The 20,521-nt window shown below is 35.4% G+C and overlaps 2 protein-coding genes across 2 annotated transcripts in view; one reads left to right on the top strand and one right to left on the bottom strand.

The window, feature by feature from the left end:
- The window catches only part of ZNF804B (zinc finger protein 804B), a 498,141-nt gene that overhangs the window by 37,601 nt on the left and 440,019 nt on the right, over positions 1–20,521 (top strand). The gene's annotated exons all lie outside the window — the stretch shown is intronic.
- On the bottom strand, positions 2,632–3,393 carry TEX47 (testis expressed 47). The gene has a single exon (XM_060156073.1). It carries the CDS (start codon positions 3,391–3,393, stop codon positions 2,632–2,634), a length of 762 nt encoding a protein of 253 aa, XP_060012056.1.

Here is a 20,521-nt window from a genome sequence, read left to right on the forward strand (position 1 = left end):
AAGTTCTATGCTAGGCAGTGTGGAGGACACACGTCTTACTTCTGCTTGTATATCCAGTGACTACCACAGTGCTTGATGCCCTGGTAAATATTTACTGGTAGATATTTAGAAAATATTAGTTGCATAGATGAATGAATAAATGAATGATATGTACATATATCAATAAAATGTACATACAAAATTATTCTTGTTATATATTAGTGTTCCAGACTGCTGCATGAACATTCACCCAAAACTTAGTAGCTTGAATCAACAACAATAATTTTTGCTGTTCACAGATCTGCAGTTTAGGCAGGGTTCAGTGGGAGCAGCTCATCTGTACTCTACTCCTCCACATGGTGTCAGTTGGTCTGGCTTGAAATCCAGGGTTGGCTGGGAGGCTAGAGCCTGGAGTCACCTGAAGGTTCACTCAGTCACATGTCCAGTGGTGATGCTGGCTGTTGCCTGGGAGTTCGGCTGGGGGTGTCATCTGGAAACCTGCTTGGATTGCTCATAGCATATTGTCTAGGTTCCATTCAAGTGATCAAGGCAAAGTGCAAGGCATTTTTATGACCTTGGAGGTCACATTGGATCACTTCTGTTGTAGTGTTCATCTAGGCAGTCCCAAAGAAAAGTCTGCCTGATTTCAAGGGGAGGGTATTTAGAACCCACCATGCGATGGGAGGTGAGTTGAGGTCACGTTGTAAGAAGAGCGTGTGGGATGGGATACATTGCAGTGGCCATTTTTGGAGAATATAATGTGCCGTACTTTTATATACTCAAATATGTAGTTTTACTTGTAAACTACTTCTATTCATTTTAACTTTAGAAAATATTGTTCCCAAACAAAATTTACCCCATTAAATGGATTCCATCTGGTCCAATAAACATTTTTGGTTCATTTTCTCCTTCCTGCTTTTGCTCGTCTCTGTTCTCTTAAATATGCTCATCTGCCCTCCCAAACCTCTTCCTTACATACATTCAAAGACTGACTGAGGCTTACTCTCTTTCTCTTTCTTTTTTCCTTCCTTCCTTCCTTCCTTTCTTTCTATTTATTTCCTCCTCGTCTTCTTTTTTTTTTTTTGGTGGCCTGGAAAGCATTAACTCAACTCCACTCACTTTGTCACTAAACATTTACTATCAATGGGTGCCTTTTCAGTTCAAAGAGTAAATAGCACATTGCTGAATATGAGGCGTTTGATATTTATCAAACTGATAAAATGTTTGTAAATTATATACTCTTTCTTAATTGGAAGAATTTTAATTTTCTCTAAAATATCCTTTATGTTACTAAATTTAAATGAATGGAACTTCAAGTCAGCTTAAAGTGAAAAATGTCATTCTTCTTCTAAAACTATATTACTAAATTAAAAAATAGGAATGGTCTTTCCTGAAATTTGATTCTAATATGGAACAAATTATGGTATTATCTACATATGACAAATTTTAAGTACATACTGAGATGGTTCCCCCCCCAAAGAGACTGAAAATCAAATAAGCAATGAGAAATGAAGTTAAAATGATATAACAGTATTTCTTCTATTCATTCCAAAGTTGATTTCATAGGATATTGAAGCAATTTTGGATAAATATCATTGAAGTAGTAAAACATTAATGTTGCTTAATTGCTTGAACAAACTAGAAAAATTTAAATAGTGCGAAAAAAGCATTAATCTTGGGTAAAGGAAGGGAGAGACCAACTTGAAATAGGTCATATAGAAATTGCATATAATTAATTGCTTTCTAGGAATTAAATTGAAGAAATAACCAATTTGTTTATCTTACATAGACTCATTTAGAAGTATGTTTCCCAAGTGAGGAGGGATCATGTCTTCTCTGGACCCTGACATATCCCTGTCATTTGGCAAGTGTCTGTCCTGTGAAGGGTGCTCAATAAATGACTTTGCATGAAATAATACAATTACAGTGCTTTCTGACAGTGTATTTTCTAGTCATTTCAAAAAGCTATTGTGTTCTTTAGCTTTATAATGTCCTCAGTATTCTTGATTATATCATCCAGAATATGTGAGCCTTGGTACTACTTTCAAATTTTAGGTTTTGTTTTCTGATTTCAGCGACCATACATAGCGAGATTACTCCCTTACTTTGTTCTTACAGTCTTTCCTGCATATTGCGACTATAATAATGATCATATCATACATCATATCATGCATCATATTTACTTTTACACATATTTGCCTCCAAGCTTAGGCTGCAAGCAACTCAAGCATTGTATATTTCCCCCAAATTTTGTACTCTCAGAACATAATACTGCGTGGTGACAGCTGCTCATTGATGGTTGAAAGAATGAATGAGAATCTGAATCACGTGTTTATCCTTTTTCATCTCTACTTTTCATTAAAAATTAAGTCATTTCATCAAAATGATGTTAACCTTGAGAACTTATTTTGACCTTATTAAACCCCTTCATTATTGAAAATAATGTGTTGATCTTAATATTAGACCAGATAAATTTTCAAGTTTAACTCAACATACTCTGTAAAGATTAGTCTGTTACCTTTGTGTAGATTGCTGTGTTGTTTCTTTCCTTTTTTAAAGAGAAAAGTAACTTTAGAAATATTTTCCTTTTATTTAAGTAGCATACATTCCTTAAGAGATTTGACTACACTGACCACATCATCTCTCTTCATCCTAGAAGCTGGAAGGAGTGGGCCATACCACCTCAGAATCCAAGGTGACATGTATGGGTTTATTATACATGTTTATGAAAGTTTCTGGGTCCATTAATTCTGCAGAATTGCATATGTACTTTATTATTTGTTCTGGAAGGAGTAATTCAGGTGCAACTTGGTGCAAATTATCGCCTGGTCCTTTAGTGCCCACTTTCACAGTCTTAAAAAGATGGAGTACTAGTTTATGGGTTTGGATGAGAAATTCTGTCATGACCTCTTGTAGGGACAGTGACTGTGTCACATCATCAAGATACATAACTGGCGCTTTTATTACTGAAACATGCCATTGCATAAAGAGCCTTGTTGGTATATTGTGTACTGTGACTATAATTTTCATTCCTTGGATAAAAAATTCTGTTTCATCCTTTTCATGGCTAAGATAATCCAAAAGAATTTGGTAAAGAGTACCATTGGAGGACTCCAGGATATGCACAATGGAATTAGGATATATGAGCAATAATCCTGTCACTGCTTCTCCTGGGTGATGTTTCAAAATTGACTGAAACAATTGTTCATAGTATTCAGCAATATCTTTTTTTTCTATGTTTGCTGTTACCCTGGCCACTAGGAACATCCTATGAAGAAGGAATTTCTTTAGTTGTAGTTTTTGCTTTTCTTCCTGAAAATACAAGTAATTACTACGTGGAACTTGTGGCATTAGAAGACATTCCAGTGGAAAATTCTTTTTGTTGGTCTTTCGGGTACGGGCTGAGAAGGACATGATGAGTCCTATTTATTCTTCTAGATGATTCCAGTTTTTAGCTTATTACAGTATTTACATTATTAGGCTACCTCTTCAGTGATGAACTCTGTTTCTTCAGGGAAAAAAAAAAGTTTACTCAGTTGATCAAATGCTTTCCAGTGTTATCATTAAACAATGTCTTTGAAATTAAAGAGAATGTTGAAACAAGAATCAATTTATAGAGTTTTGTTTTAAAGTTTACAATGAAATAACTAACACTCACATCCTAGGGAAAAAAACTCTTCAGTAAACTGGGGGGTAGGGAGGAGATAGAACTTACTCTAGAATAAGTTTGTTATGTTGTTGTTTACATTATTATTTTCTTTTTTGATTGATAGGATTTTTTTTTCTCAGTGCCCATCCTTGAATCATACACACACCAACACACACACAAAGAGGAATGTATCTGCTGATACTCACTGACAGTAGCATTGATATTACATTAAAATGTCTTTTCATTTATGTAATGATGAATGCAGATTGTCCTTATTTGGTCAAATTTTTCTTAAAATGGTATTTTTATGATAATTCCCCAATTTCTTTTATAAATTTAACTAGTCAATAAATTTTTTAAAAGTCTGGGGATCTCTTAACTACTAATTGACTTATTTTACCTTTACTCAGTACTCTAAAAGTTAATAGTATTGCTTGGATAATTACAGTAAACTTTTGAAGTAACTAGTTTTGGTTCTTTTTTACTTAACTCCTATCAGTAAACCTCAGAAATGGCTCTTTTTTCTTTCTTTCCTTTTTTTTGGGGGGGGTGGGTTGTTGCTGTAGGGGTCAGATGAAAAATTCTGTTACTTTTTTTTTTTTTTTTTCCGGTACGCGGGCCTCTCACTGTTGTGGTCTCTCCCGTTAAGGAGCAACAGGTTCCAGACACACAGGCTCAGCGTCCATGGCTCACGGGCCTAGCTGCTCCACGGCATGTGGGATCTTCCCACGTGTTAAGTTGCAGGTCAACTTAACATTTCTTTCTTTCTTCAAGTGCTTCTTCCTTTTACCTGTCCTCGAGGTCCTGCTTGTCCTCCATCATCACTCTTCCAACTGCCAGTGTCTTGGGTGCTCTCAGCTGTCCCGTATTCTATTCTGGTTTCCATAGTGCCCGGGGAAATCAGAATGTCAGTGCTGTTAAAGGGCCAGAGTGCACTGGCAACTCTGATAAATGGTGGACCTGGATATCTTCCTAGACATATTCTTTTCTTTGTTCTTTTCGTCCACAATTTATAGAAGAGGAAACCAAAGCATGGATTAGTTATGTACCTTGCACACAATTCACATGTGCTCTCGACAACCTCCCTGTCTACTGAGGGTAAAGAGGTATTTATGCACTAATTAAAGACTATAAGAACACATACCAGATTCTGTGTAATGGTGACTGTTATAACAACGTTCTTCTATAGGGTTTGGTTTTCTTAATTTAATGTAAATTTAAGTTACTTTTTATTTTTTATTTTTAAATTAATTTATCTTTTTGGCCGCACCACACGGAATGTGGGATCATAGTTCCCTGACCAGGATGAACCTGCACCCCTTTCATTGGAAGCGCTAAGTATTAACCACTGGACCACCAGGGAAGTCCCTTAAGTTACTTTTTAGAATAAAAATTAACAATATATCTTAAAATTGCATCCACATGAGCTCTAAACCACAATTTTAAAACAAGGTTAGAAAACACCCTTATTCAATTAAAAAAATTAAACCTTAGAATATGTTTCCTCCTCCCCCCAAAGGTTTATGTTATCCAAACTAATGATCTGGTTTTAATAATATGCAGGGATAAATTGTCCCAGAAAGTGGAGGCTAAGAGGTGAGTTGATATTCCTTAATTGTGTGGTACATAAAAATTGGCTATAATTCCTCACTGTGGTTCACTTCGTCACCCCCTGATACAATACAGTCTTTCCCAGGGTGCACAGAAACTTATCATTGCCCAGGGTAGAGATCGTTCTTACCCTCATTCCTACTGCTTTGCAGAATGTAATTATGTTGACAGCTTCCTTTATAGCCATCTCCACTCCTTTGGTTTCTATGAGTCTGTACTTTTCTGAATTTCTCCCCAAATCTTGATTTGTGGTCAAGTCCAGTTCCTTCTCACACCCACCTCTGGGCAACGCTGAGGCTCTGTAATCATCACACGGCTCCTCTGAGTCACTTTATCTCCTTGACCAATTTGCTTAGTACCACCTGTGTTTCTGTTTTGTGAGGTCAGGTGGGTGGTCCTTGATACCATGCTTCTCTACAGATAGAATGATTGACATTGCTGATTGACCATGGAGTCTTTCCTGCTGAGTCCAGCTGTAGACTTGGACTGCTTCTCAATCTAAGGCTCAAGACAGATACAACTGATTTGCTGGGGTTGAGAAAAAAGAAAAAAAACTGAGTTCCCGTTCCAGTATTTTTTTTCTGTACAGAAGACTGCCAACTTGTAATCTTATTTACAACTCTTCTCCTTGGATGTACCTCTACCCTTTCAAATTAAAAAATGCCAACATTGTAACTGTTGTTTTCTTTATATTTTCCTTTACAAATATCCCAGTTTGTGACTCACTTCACATTTTTCTCTCATCTCCTAGGCCAACATCCTTGGTCTTGTCTTTTCATGTTTCCTAAAAGTTACCTCCCAACTTTATTCTGTTGCTAAGTCCTTTTACTCACTTTGAAATGTATCTTGATTACTACTGCCTCCTTCATAATCCTAGCTCTTTATTTAGATTAAATAAACTCCTACCTCAATGTAGGTAGGAGGAGTCTTCTACCCTCAATGTTTTCTAGTCTTTTCCACCTCACCTATTCAGCCAAGAGTATGAAACTGTAAGACCTTATGATACGTCTGCTTCATAAACTTCAGAAGATACTGATTTTACGAAGTCTTTCTTGTTTATTTCCCTTCCATAGAATTCTGGGAGAGGGAGCTTCTGCCTTTACCAGGTCCAGAGTGATTTCTGGCACTTACTTCCAATCCACAATTATGGATTATAACAGAGAAAATGGGGACATGCAACTGCAGGGTTTATTACTTAACACTGGCATTGATCAATGTCAGTGGGAGAATTTATAGGGCAATGCTACCCAGAAGCTCCTTTAGAACACACAAACTTAAATTAACCTTTTATACATAGTTAAGGTTCTTCCTCTTCATGACACCATTCTTAACTAAAGCACAACTGTTCTACTTTTTTTGCCCCTATGAAAAGGAGCTCAGTTGTGATTTTTCTCCCCATGTGTGCTTTGTGTTTTCCTTTTCTTTCATATATCTTGGTTCTTCCAATATAAACCTGATAGAAAAATGATAATCTTTCATCATTATAATTTCCCATGTAAAACCACATTAAATATCACTAAACCATCCCTTCTTCAATAGAGTGATAATCTCTTTTTTGGTGTTGGCTTAAAACATATAAGAAACTGATGTTGACAATTCTGTATGGTTCGACCTAAAACATTTAGAAACAGCGAATTTTACCACCATAGATAATAGTTTGGTCTACATTTTCCCAGTGAATTTTTCCATTTCTTGATGCATTTTTAATTACTGCGGGGTTTCTTCCAAATTTTAGTTTCACTGTCACATGGCGATCTGAAACATTTAAAGGCAGCTAACCTTGTTTCCTTGATGAAAACTGATGAAAGCATCAGTCGTATTTTTAAGTGTCAAGAGAAAAGTTTTGGGCAGATAGGAATAGAAAAAACACAGTCTGGTCTGTTTTTGATTGATTGGTATATGTAATTATAATCGTAGACTCTCCTTTTAATGGACACTTAGCATTTGAGTTTCCAGATGCCACAGTCCTTGTGTTTCATCTGTTAAGGGTCAGCTATTTGCCATCATGTGGTGACTCAAGCGGAAGAACTCTTCTATCTATCCAATGGGATGAAAAGACTTCAGTGTTTCTCCTCCCAGAGAGATCTGTTTCGAGTAGATACCCAAGTTCAAACAACTAACAAGTGGCAGAACCTGAACTAACATTTATTATACTGAGGAGTCCTCTTCCAATTATTCTATCTATCCATCGTTGTTATCCAACTTTCTCCTCCCAGAGAGATCTGTTTCGAGTAGATACCCAAGTTCAAACAACTAACAAGTGGCAGAACCTGAACTAACATTTATTATACTGAGGAGTCCTCTTCCAATTATTCTATCTATCCATCGTTGTTATCCAACTTATCTCACATAAACACACAACATATATTTGTATTTCCGTTCAAGCAGTGCACCTCAATATTCGCTATATACTTTACACTCTGGTTTTATTATCTGGAGCCAAATGTTTCTGAAAAAACAATCTTCCAGTGTCCTTTTGTCTTTGTAAGGCGGAAGGAACAGATTAAAAAGATTAAATACCATTAATTGATTATTTACCATGCATCTTCTACTAGATGTTTTTACACTTATTAATCTTTACAACAAGCCTATAAGGTAGGTAGAAATTTTGCCAACAATTTATAATAGAGGAAACTAAAGTTATTGGGGTAGATAGGTACCTTGCACACAATTCAAAAATGCTCTCAACAAACTCCCTACTCTGTCTACTGAGGGTAAGGAGAAGATGAATTGTTCCCTCTGTCTATTCATGATCACAGGGTCATTCTTTGCTCCTCTATGACATGACAATTCTTCTGGAAATGGAGGATAGCATATAGTTTGGAGAAAGTAAATTGAAAGGAAAATTCCTACATTATGCCTGTGATCCAATAAAATTGATGTACTGTCTTTAACTTCCCATTCATTTCAGATTTATCTACACCTTTGATATGCCAGGTAATATCATAGGCACTGTAAGAAACACAAACATGAAAAACACCTGGTCCCTAATTTTAGGAGTTTAGAGTCCAGTAGGAGTGTGAGATGTCCATGAAAAAACAATAAATACCATGCAAATGTTGCTCAGTGCTTTAGAAACACTGAGGTAGAAAGGGTGGCTGGGATTTCTTAGAAACTTTAATGGGAGAGTTCACATTTGGGCATGGCCTTCAGGGAAACAGATTTGGGGAGTGGCTTTGTGAATGTTTCTTGAATTCATTACTTTAGAAGGTCAGGATGTGCATTAACAGAACTTGATTTCTACCTGGAATATCAGATCCCACTCTAACCTTTCACTTGTCCTCGTGTACTAGAAAAACAGAAAACTCTAAATCCCGTCCACTATCTTTCTTTGTGTTTTGACATATCTAAATAATTAGTGTAAGAGAATTAATGGTCTAAATAAATGGCTAATAACTTGGGTAGAACCTTTCACTAAGCGTATACATAAACTTTTTTCTATTATTATTTTTTAATTGAAGTATAGTTGATTTATAATAGTTCAGTTACACATAAACTATTAAGTAGACAACATATACTTGATTTAGCAGAGCAAACCAGAGTGAGCTTATTACCAAATCACTAGATATTTTAAGACTTACAAAAAAAGAAAACTAGATTACCTTCTCCGGCATTGCTTCTTTTTGCCAAAGCATTATGGAACAGTGTTTGGTAATTATTTATCAAGGAGAATGCAGGCTAGAAATGCTTTGTTATTTAGCATAAACATTTAACATATGTCTACTCTTTGTAGAAAAATATGCCAGACACTGTGGAGACCTTCTTGTGAATCAAATATTGTATCTGCACATGAAAAATTCAGTTCTCTTAGTGGAGCTTAAAGTCTCCACAACTATGTTTAATACAGGGCTGGAGAGAAGAAATACTATAATAAAGACATAAACAATGGACACTGAAAACATAAATACGAGAACAATTAAATGTGGCTGGAAGAATAAGCAAAGCCGAGCATAAAAAAAGATGTGATTTGTATGTCTGAGTGTGTGTAGGGAGTGGCAGTGGGGCAGAGATGGGGATCAGGGAAGGTACAAACAAACTGTAAGCTTGAAGCATAAAGGGCAAAGGACATACATTCACTTCATTAAGAAAATGACAATAGTCTGGTTTGGCTAGAGTGTAGTTCTCAGACCACAGAATCTGCAGCTTTGTTAAATTGCCAATTCCTGGTCTCTAGCCCTAAAAGGTGTGAGTCAGTACGCTTAAAGTGAGGGCCAAAAATGTGCCTTTTTGACATGTTCTCCCAGTGGCTCTCTCTCTTTCGCTTTAAGGCAGAATGGGCTGGATTGTGGTAATTTAAACCTTGGCTATTAGAATCATCTGGTGGAGAACTTTTTAAAAAGTCGGCTCCTGGTTCTTATTTAATTAGTGTGGAATGGAACTCTATATATTTGCGAAAGCCTCTCCGGGTGATTCTCTATCTGGAGGAGAGCTGCTGGCTTAGACTTGAGAGTGAGCAAAGGAGAGAAGTGGAAGAGAAGGAAAAAAAGGAAGTTGCAGCCAGTGTTTGGAGGACCTGGACGCCATGCTCAGAGGTTGGAATTTTACTCTGTGTGTAGGAGGGAATCACGGATTTTTTGAGCACCTATAATCGTAGCTGTGTTTAGAAAGTTGCCTGTGAAGAACAGAGGAATTAGAGGTGAGGGATGCTGGGGGTAGCCAGAGCAGTTTTAAGAATTCTGTAGTTGGTGAATGAGTGCCCTTACTCTCTGCCAGTCAAAAAGTAAGTTAGTCCAAGTTTTCTGGAAAGTAATTTGACGATATGGATTACAAGCTTAAAAATCTCATACTTTTTGACTAAGTAATGTGTCTTCCAGGTACATATCATAAAGAAATAAAATTATTGACAAAGATTTTAATGTAAAGATGGTTATTATAGGAATTAAAAGAGGACTTTGAAAAATTGAATAGTTGTATTAATTATGTATTACTATGGTGCCTTAAAACCATTTCTGAAGAATATTTTAAATGCAGGGAAAAATGATTATTCTCTAAAGTAAATAATATAATACACAAAATTATATGTAGCATGTGATTCTAATTTTTTTTTTTGATATAGAAACCAGAGTAGAGAGAAATCTAGCCAAATGTTAAAACTGGTGGAATTTGGTGATGATATTTGTTTTGTATATTCCAAATGTTCTAAGCCTGTCTTCATTATTGTTCTGTTCCAAAGAAGAAATTGACACTAAAAAAACCCAATAAGGCTGTGGTCATGGTTTGATAAAAGGTAATGCACATGTTGTTCTCTTTGTGAGTCTGGGAGAGGCTAGCTTAACAGCCTCCTGATGGGTAGAACTTGTAAAATGGCAGATCCTGAATCAGGTTCAACAAGGGGTGTCTGGGCTTAATGACTGAGAGTCAAGATAAGAAGGCACAGAGATGAAAGATGGAGCCATTATCAAGACAATGCAGGAGGCTCAGTCCAGAAAAACCTTACAAGACATGAGATCTTTATATAACTAGCCTAAGGCATACTACCGAGAGAAGGATTGGTCTTTAAAGATTTTAGCCCAGTTGGATAGTTAGAATCTGAACTAAAGCAGTTGCTGAGATTGAGGAAGATATGCAAGTCATCACCAAGCTATTCATGACTTAATCAACTGTATGTGGGAGGTGAGAGATGCAAGGATTTAAAGATGACTCTGTGGGCTTGAATGTCAGTAACTGAGAGATCTACGTTTTTGCCTTCTTTTTTTTTTTTTTTGGAGGAAAAATAGTTTGTATGTATTATGTTGAAGTGGAGTTGCCATAGAAACATGCAGGTATAAATGCAATTAGAATCTGGAGAACTGGAGAAGTCTGGATTGTGATGCAAATTTGATAGTCATCTGTGTTGAGGGAAGAGTTGAAATCACCAATGTGATTGTAAGATATTGAAAGGAAAGGAGACAGTGGAGGTGGAGAAGAGTACCATGTAAACCTAATTTTAAGAAGTGGGCAAATGGGACCCAATGAAAGAGTGGCAAAACATCAGAGGTGGAGAACAAAGAAAACACAGAGCCTTGAAGGTCAATATCGGAGAGAGGTTTAAAAGTGGATGGTACTGATAAAATTCTAAAGAGAGGTCAGAAAGCTTGAGGACTGAGGTGACCTTCTAATGTTGGCAATTATAAGTTTCCTGGAGGCTTAAAAAAATAGATTAAAAAAAATAGATTCAGTAAAATGGCTGAGAGAAACCAGTTTGCAGTTGATCAGTGAGTCCATGTAGAATAAGTGGTCAAATAGTAGACCACTCTTCAAAACATTTGGTGATAAAGAATGAAAGTACTTTGATAGTAAATTACAGAGGAGGAAGATTATAGGGTAATTATGCTTCAGTGATCCTAGGTTTTTCTCTGTTAAAAACTAGCATGCTGTGTTTTTCTAAATTGCTGTTGTGTCCAGCCATGAAGGTGGAGTCTAAGAATGGAATGCATTTATACACTTTGAAAATATTTTAAGATCATCACTTCTATACAGAGATGTTGGAGACTGCTAATAACACTGAACTCTGAGTTATGTTTACTTTTCCTCCTTTATCAGATTTATTTTCTGGTTCTTTGGCAGATGGATGGGCTCTAAAGATGTATGGCTTACTAACACACTTGTTGTGTATTTTATGTCATGTGACATCAACACAACAAATCTTAGTTTTTCAAAAATCTCTAGTAATGGAGAAGTTGCTTTCTATACACAAAGATAATTATGATTGGAGTAATCTTTATATTTTCAGTACAAGTATCTACTCTGGTCCATATAATATACTAGAACACATCATCAGTAAATTAATATCTATTTTGGTGTTTGCTTTTGGTTTAACTTTGATCAGTGTGCTGTGGGGAATGGAGAAAAGTGAACTAATAAACGTTTGGAGTTGGGAGGGAACTTAGCACCACTGACAACAAATTCCTCTTACTGTTAAGGAAGACATGGCACAAAGAAGCTAATTAATAATATGGCGCTCCAGTTGCTTATCTTATAGAAAGGTTGACAAAAACACATATACGTGAAATACTGAAAGAGAGAGGTAATAGTTCTTACTAGAGTACTTTTCAGGAAATATGATAGATGTTTCAATGAGTAAAGTGGTGCTAGAGCTATTCAAAAAATAGTTATAGGAATCTGAATTTTGTGATGTGCAATAGAGAACCTTTAAATGTTTTGACCCAGGGAAGTAATATGATGGGTGCCACGTTTAATGGTATTAATAATTGTATTTGAGATGTTTGGAAAGGCATGATTTTAGAGTCAGAAATACCTGCTAAAATATTGTTGTATTCCATATATATAATGAGGATTTAGGCTAGAATGAAACTTTTAAAAGCATTTCTTTTTAAAGGAAGAGTATTATTAATCCAAGTCTAAGTAACCTCGTAATTTTTATTTTATGTAACCAGAGAAGCAATGTAGTAAAAACAACATAGTGAAATATTTTAAAAAATTGTCTGTGTCCTAGACATCTAAATAGATTTTCATTAATTTAGCCAGCAAGCGTTTATCATCCTGCACCCTTTCCAGCCTATGATGAATTCGAAGGTCTTTTGCTCATTCTAATTCAGGAAAATTCCATATTTCTTCAGAAACTACACCCACTAACATTGGCAATTTGGGACATTTCAGAGCCTCATGGGATACTAAATATCACTGGTTTAATATATATAATTATAAGGAGCAGTCACTTTATTTTTGAAGTGAGTTACAGATTACGAAAGTATACTAGGGTGACTACTTTACTTGGGAGGACAAATTCCCAGGATCTTAAGTAACATGACAGTGGGGGCAGTGTAGGCATCTGGTCCTCCATCATCATTTCTCAGTGCTAGCATCTGCTGGAGATGCATGAATGCTTCTCTGGTCCATGCCTCATCTGTTACTCTAGTTCCTTGTTTCTATGACAGGGACCTCTCAGCATATATTGCCACTGTTGACCTCAAAGAAAAACCATTTCAATATGAATACTTATCCCAGGAGGGATCCTAGGCAAAACTACACTGGACTCGGTGTGTCTTTGTATGCTGAAATATTGATAAATAATTATGTTGTGCCTCTTTTAGCGTCGAGAAGTTCTAAGCATTACATTTTGTAAGATATTGGCTGAAATAATTAGAAGGTCTAAACTCCTAACCCAGTGATCTAGTTAGTAGAAATAATTATGATTCCCATGTGAATATTTTGTGTTCTTGTAAAACTTCTAAATTTTCAGTTGGCTAAGCCACTTTTGTTCAGTTGTGATATACTCAGAAAAATCCAACCATCGATACAAGATGCCTAAAAGCATAACTATAAAGGCAAAATTCTCAGAATCATATAGTAAGTTTTAGGGTCAAATATTAAGGTCATCTGGATCTCCCACTCCTTAGAATTTCAACTCTTTTGGCCAAACAGCTTGAGTATTTGTTACACTTGCTGTTGTACTAGTCTGGCCTAGTCATTGCCTTACAGGTTAAATCTCTATCTATTCCACAAAATATTGTACCTAATTACTGTGGAGCCGTATTCAATGTCTATCTCGTGTGTGTGTGTAAATTTTCAGTAATAAGACAGCACTACAGTAAAAAGAAAGCATACTTTTAAACTTCAACTCTTGACTAAAGGCCTACTATGGATTCAGGCTCACAGGATTGTGGGAAGTGATATTTAATGAGTTTCCAGATGTGGAGGTGAATGGTGTGACTTGTTTGCAGTATCTCATCCTTAGTTGTAGAATTTGCCTCCAATGATATATTTAAGAACCAGGCTAGTCTTATATTTTTTTATAAAGTCATTCTCTAAGACCTATGCCTCATAAAAGGAGGAAAATTGTTCTATTATATTGAAAAACAATACTGGCCTAGTACATATCATTTTTGCCTTTAAGAAACTGTAAATTAAAAAATAGTCAATAGCTTTTTTGACTGAAGACAACTTTCCACTTACAACTTATACTTTTAAAAAGTGGATCTTTAGAAAAAGTAAAATCTTTTCAGGGAAAACTAAAGCACTCATGCTCTGCAAAATTTTAAAAATATGTTATCAGGTTGTGATTGCTGTTTTCTATTTGACTTATTAATTTGCTTTAAGTGGCATAATTTTACTATCATCCTTTAAGCCATTTTTATATGGTGAAATAAAAAGGTGGGCAATGAAAGGAGCAAATATAAGTTTATGTTATGAAAAGTTAAATTAAAGAAGAGATTTGTATTGGTAGGGTGATGGTAAAGTGAAATAAAATTGAGCCACAGCATACAGGGAACTAGATTAAATCTTGAATGCTTTGTGTTACGTGAGTAGAAAAGAACCATCCCTCTGAATACCTGATAACGTCTGAATGGAGAGAGTGTTGCTATACAGCAGTATCTGGAATATACAATATAATCAGGGTATCTGAAACCAGAATCTATTTATCTTAAATTAATCATTTTTCTGAGTAGGCCGATGATAATCCTGGTGCTGGATGCCAATGTCTTTTTATTCACGGCACAGATACAACTGGAGCTCTCCTAGATTGGTGAGAACTATACAATATGAAGGATTTCAGCTGTAGCTCTTTTGTAAGTTTATGGACTGCTTTTTTGATTTTTTGACATTCTTTTGGCATTGAGAATCAGTAAATAATTGTTTCTAAAATGAGCACATTTAGAGCACAATTGAGCACAATTAAGTCTATTTTACCTTTCTGCCTTCAGGAGAGTATAAACAGGGTGTTCTAAATATGAGGCGGCAGCATCGTTTCTCCTTCGCTATTAAATTCTATAGTCAAATGGTGTTTCTATAACTGAAGTGAAAAAGACTCCACTAAGGTGCTGAGCTCTCTGGGTGTTGGGACTCTGCTGTCAGTGGGAGCTATAGGGTGAGGGGCAGCATGGTGGCTGTGATACAGCTAATTTCCTATGCCCATGTGACACCACATTGCAGGCCAAGCAATTGAGCTTGAACTTTACTTCACTCTCTCTTCCAAAAAGTGTACTGGAGAAGTGGTCTGATTCTTTTTAAATAAATAAATAATAAATTTTTAAGAAGTAGAACTTATTTCCTAAGCTTTGTCAGTTAAGTGTTATATTATCAACTTGCCTGGAGTAGAAGGTACGGCAGCAAAAAGACAGTGACGTTTCTTTGCCCCCAAACTGAACGGTTTACCAGTGATTTAACAGTCTTCTCACTCCTGCTTTCTCTCCAAATCCATGTGCATATATACATGTTCATCAGGAGAAAGACTTTAGACACTGTGACTGCTAGCTGTAAGAGAGATCTAAAATTCAGTCAAATGTTGTGGAATATATGTATATGTAGGAATTGTGGTCCTAATGGAAAGAAAGAATCTAAAAATAATTCAGAACTGAATGAAGCAGTGTCTCAACATTGTTGGATTTAATTAAATGGCATAGTTAGGATGAAAGTTAATCTAACTTAAAAATTTGAGAAGGGTGTGAGTAAATCTGGAATATGGGCTATGTCACTTTCAACATTTTGAACTCAACCCTCGCTAAGTTACAAAGTCCCTGTTATAGACTATGAATAGGTCTCAAGGTGACCCTTAATGGCACTGACCAAAATCCAGTCAGCAGCTTGGTGAAAATCTCCAACCAACATACAGCTTCAATTGGCTGAGAAGGTAACCTCAAAACTATTTGTAGTGATATCCATTCCTTCATGGATAAAGAGCTTTTAACCTTGGAAGATTTATAATTTACAGTAGAAATATTTAGCCTAGTTAAATGTTTAGCAGCAATATTTTTGTGTTAAGAAGAGATCTGTGCGTACTTGATATTTAAGGATTTCTAGTGTGTAAGAGAATTTGCCCCACCAAGTAACAGCCTAGACTTTTGATTCTATCTTAAAATGTGTAATAGGATAAATTATTTAGATGTTTTGATTGATTCACTTTAAGTTGAAATCTTAACAAGTTACATATAGTATTGGATCATTTAAGATTTTACATATTTATCTATAATCTATCCATCTGTTTATCTACCTATCTATTCAGTTTTTCTGACAATTTTTAAAGGGATAGCTTTTAAAACAAGAATTATTTTTAAAAATTGGACCAGTTATTAGTCAAAATCTTCTTATAAGTTACTATTTTAGACTAATAATTTGTAAATTGATCTAAAAACTTAAGGGTGAGTTAGGCTTTTAAATTTGCACCTTGAATAAATTTAATATTAAGCTTTCAAACCAAAGGAAACCTAGGAATGGTCTTTTCTATGCATAAAATCTTCTCTCAAGGACACAGAAACACTCTTTATTGACAACATTGATTTGTCTTCTCCCTTATCAGAATGTGAGGAGATAGCAGTCAGTACTTTCAGTTAGTTCAGAGTGAATGCCTCCTGTCCAGGTGTCCTCAGCCTCTCAGCTGTGTTGCTTCTTCTGACAGTGGAAGGTTGCCATCATTAATAATGGTGATTAGTGCCCCCTCTCAGAGACCAAGGTAAAGCAGTATAAACAAAACTGACAAGTGGTTCATATGCATTCTGGCCAGGTTTCCACTCCTTTATTATTTTATATGACCAGGTCATATACATTTCTTATAGAAAATTTTGAAAACAAAGAAAAGGAACAAGAAGATCATATTTACCTGAACATCACAATTCAAGAAATTAACAATTATGCATATTTTGTGATTCTCTTTTTCAGTTGCAGCTGTGTGTAGTTATGTGTTTAGTTTCACATATAATGAGTTTTACTTAATATACATCACTGATATTGTTACACACACACACACACACACACACATACATTTTTCACCCTGTGTTATGGCTTTCTACTTTGCTTTTACCACTTAGTAACATATTATGAATGCCTTTTAGTGTTAATAAAACATAAATAAATACAAAAGTACATTAAAAGTATATTTTAAAAACCTATGTAAAAGTATATAAAGGCATACACAATGTGTTAATAAAACATAAAGCAATAAAATTATGTTTAGTGGCTACATAGATTACAATGTACAGATGCTTTTATTAACAGATCCTCTTGAGCATTTTAAATTGTCTAAATCTTTCTTAAAATAAGCAACACTAAATGAACATCTTTGAATCTTCATTTTTGTTAATTCATTTCATAATTTCATTAAGATAATTCCAGATGTGAAATATCTGGAGGAATGGTTATATATTTTGTAAGGGTTTAGAATCATATTGTCAAGCTCCCCTCCAGAAATATGGGGAGTTACTGCCCATACCAGTTACTGCCCAACTATTTCTCTAAAGAACCCTAGTTTCTTTTAGTTGAGAATGATGTTTAGAAATTAGTATCTGGGCCCTAGGTCTACTAGTTGCTGTTGAAATGAAACTGATCCCAGGCCCTCCTCAGTGGACAGTTGACACACACACACACACACACACACACACACACACACTCTCTCTCTCTCTCTCTCTCCCTCTCTCTCTCTCTCTCTCTCTCTCTCTTAAATTGATATTTCTATATATATATATATATATATAGAAAATCATTTGTTCATGCTGATTGATACCTCCAATTTCAATTCATCACCACAGGATAGATAGTGTTCTAGTTTTCTTTCCATGTTTGTAACTCCTTTCTTTAACAGCAAGATGCCTGTTGCCTTCTCCCCATGTGATTACTTATTCACCACACTTGAACTCCATCCTTCCTTAACAAGCTGCCCTCTGCATGGGTGGTTAGTACTGCCCCACCCAGTGGCTTTGTGACTGAATTATCCATGAAGGGGAAGAAAGGAAAGGGAAAGGGTAAAGAGAAGATATTAGGGCCATTTTTCCCTGTTTAAAACCTTTTTTATTTGTAATTGTATTTATAAAAATAAACTTTTATTTTAGAATAGTTCTGGTTTATAAAATAATTGCAAATATAGTACAGAGAATTCTGGTTTACCCCACACCCATCTTACCTGTTGTTAAGATCTTACAATAGTATATTTGTCACAACTAATGAACTGACGTTGATAGATTTTTATCAGATATAGTCCATACATGATTAACATTTCTAGTAACATTTTTAAAGGGAAAAATAATTTTATTCCTGTGTTTTCAATTTACACTTTATTTTCACTGCTATTTTCCCCACTGGACTCGATTGTTATTCAGATAGAGAACACTGAAATTGCTGGTGTGGTAGGAATTCATAGGAGATCATCCTCCTTATTTATAGATTTTCTGGGGTTTTGCTGCAGCAACCTGTTATCTGTAACCCAGTGTGCTTTATTTATTTATTTATTTTTACTAGACAGATAATCTTATGAGGTAAGGTCTGCAAAGTGCCTGGCACAGTGCCCAGGCCATGTTATTTACTAGGCACCAAGTGCACAGCATTAGGGGGCCATGGGTTTTGCAGTTGCCTGCAAAAATAGGTTTGAGACCAAGAAAAAAAATCTCTTCCCTGGAAATTATGAAAAAAGGCAAACTCTAAATGAATAAATGTTTTATTAAATGTCTGTGAAGTATAACATTATTGTCAACTTCATGAGTTGTTAAATGTAGTATTCACCAAAATGTCATATTTGAAAACAATTTGTAGGCTAGATTTTCCACAGAATGATTGCTGAGAAATCAGAGCTTATTCTAGTTAAATGAACAATGTATAGTCAATAATTTCAAAACCAAAGTGATAATAGTAATTATGTCTAATATTTTTCCCAGCTGAAATTATTTTAATATGGGATCAGAATGAATTTTAATATGCTTGTTAGAATACCTATGATGATCGTAAAAATTTCCCACCTAGCAGGTAGTGAGTGACCAGCAAATGTTACTTCTCTTTCCTGCTCTTTCTCTATTTGAATGAATACTTTATACCATGGGAAATAATGACTTGATAATGTAGAAAATATACTCAGTGGCAAATTCCAACAGATTTGGCGATTTTAATTCGTTTTGAGGAATAGAGTAGAAGTAGGATATAGTGAGAAGAAACCCAGACTTATAGGCTGAAGTGTTGGCTGACTTTCTGCTCTGCCACTTACTTGCTCCTAAATATCAGGGTGCTGCATGCTGTCTGACTTTTGATTGCATCATCTGTAAAATACTAATTGCGGCTGTGTTTCTACACTGAAGTAATGCTTCTGAAATCACTTAGTGAATGGTCAGGTCTATCAAAATGATAAGTGAAATTACTGATCATGATTCTTATTGTTGGCACTACTATGGTGTTTATTTAGATATGTCAGAAACAATAAGATTGACATAATCAGAACATTTTAGGCTCGTTCCATAGTATTTAATGTCAGTTTTTACAAAGTACAGATTCTGTAAGTAAACAACAACAGGAGATGTTAGAGTGCTTGACTGTATTCTCTCCCTTGCCCATTGTAATTCCCTATGAAAGTACATCCCCACTTTCTCTGTCTCCTTGATTTATTCTTAGTTCCAATGAAGAGTAGGATGCTTGAGGCATTTTAGGACCATCACCCGATGATAGTTTTCATCAACTTCTACCTGCTGTATTAGATGATACACACTCATCTAGAATGCTTTCTCCTTACTGATTTGTCCCAGAGACACAACAATGCTTTGGCTATACACTTTCTCATAGGTTTTAGAAATCTATGAAGATGGAAAAATCTATTAAAATCTCCCCCCTGAACAATTATATGAAGAACATGAATTTTTAGGTAGCAAGTCATTATAAAAATCTATAAATTAAAAAAGGCCTATACACCAATAAGTTTAGCAAAATTGTTCTAACACTAAAGAAATTACGGTTTTCCTGTTTAATTGACAGCCTGGCATTTATTGAAGATTCCTCAAAATGGTTGATACCTATGTTTTGGGATCAACCATTTCTAAGCACAAGAAACTGATCCTGGTTTTGCTCAGGAAGTATAGTTTGTCTTGTTAAGCTTTTTAAAAGTAACTTTTGAAGATCCTCTAGACATTTTTCATCAGTTTTCTGAACTTACTGTCATTTTAAGTTGTAATGAAAGCTCTATCCCAAGTGTCGTATGGAATAAATACTTTTATGCCGCTTCTTTCTTTAGCAGTACAGGCATGACCTGAAATGAGAAAAGCTTTTCTTTTAGTTCCAAACTAATTTAAGAACTCTAAGGTGGACATACAGATTCATAATTGGTGATACCTTTCACAGGATAGAGGCAGTCTATACTTTATTATATAATACATTCTTAACAAATATGTTTGAGAAATCAAATGTCTGAAAAACGAACAAAATACTTGATTTTTTTTTAATGGAGCGGGTGTGGTGTTCCATTTTTGGAAAGCTAAAAATTAGCACTGTTTTGTTAAATACCATCCCTGCAGGCAATCCAGTGGGTGGGCGTGAACCTTTACAGGCACAAGGGGAAGCAACAGCAGAATGGAATCCTGTCAGCTCCCTCCTAAAAAC

Source organism: Lagenorhynchus albirostris, chromosome 8 (genome assembly GCF_949774975.1).
Source record: "Lagenorhynchus albirostris chromosome 8, mLagAlb1.1, whole genome shotgun sequence".
Lineage (NCBI taxonomy): Eukaryota > Metazoa > Chordata > Mammalia > Artiodactyla > Delphinidae > Lagenorhynchus > Lagenorhynchus albirostris.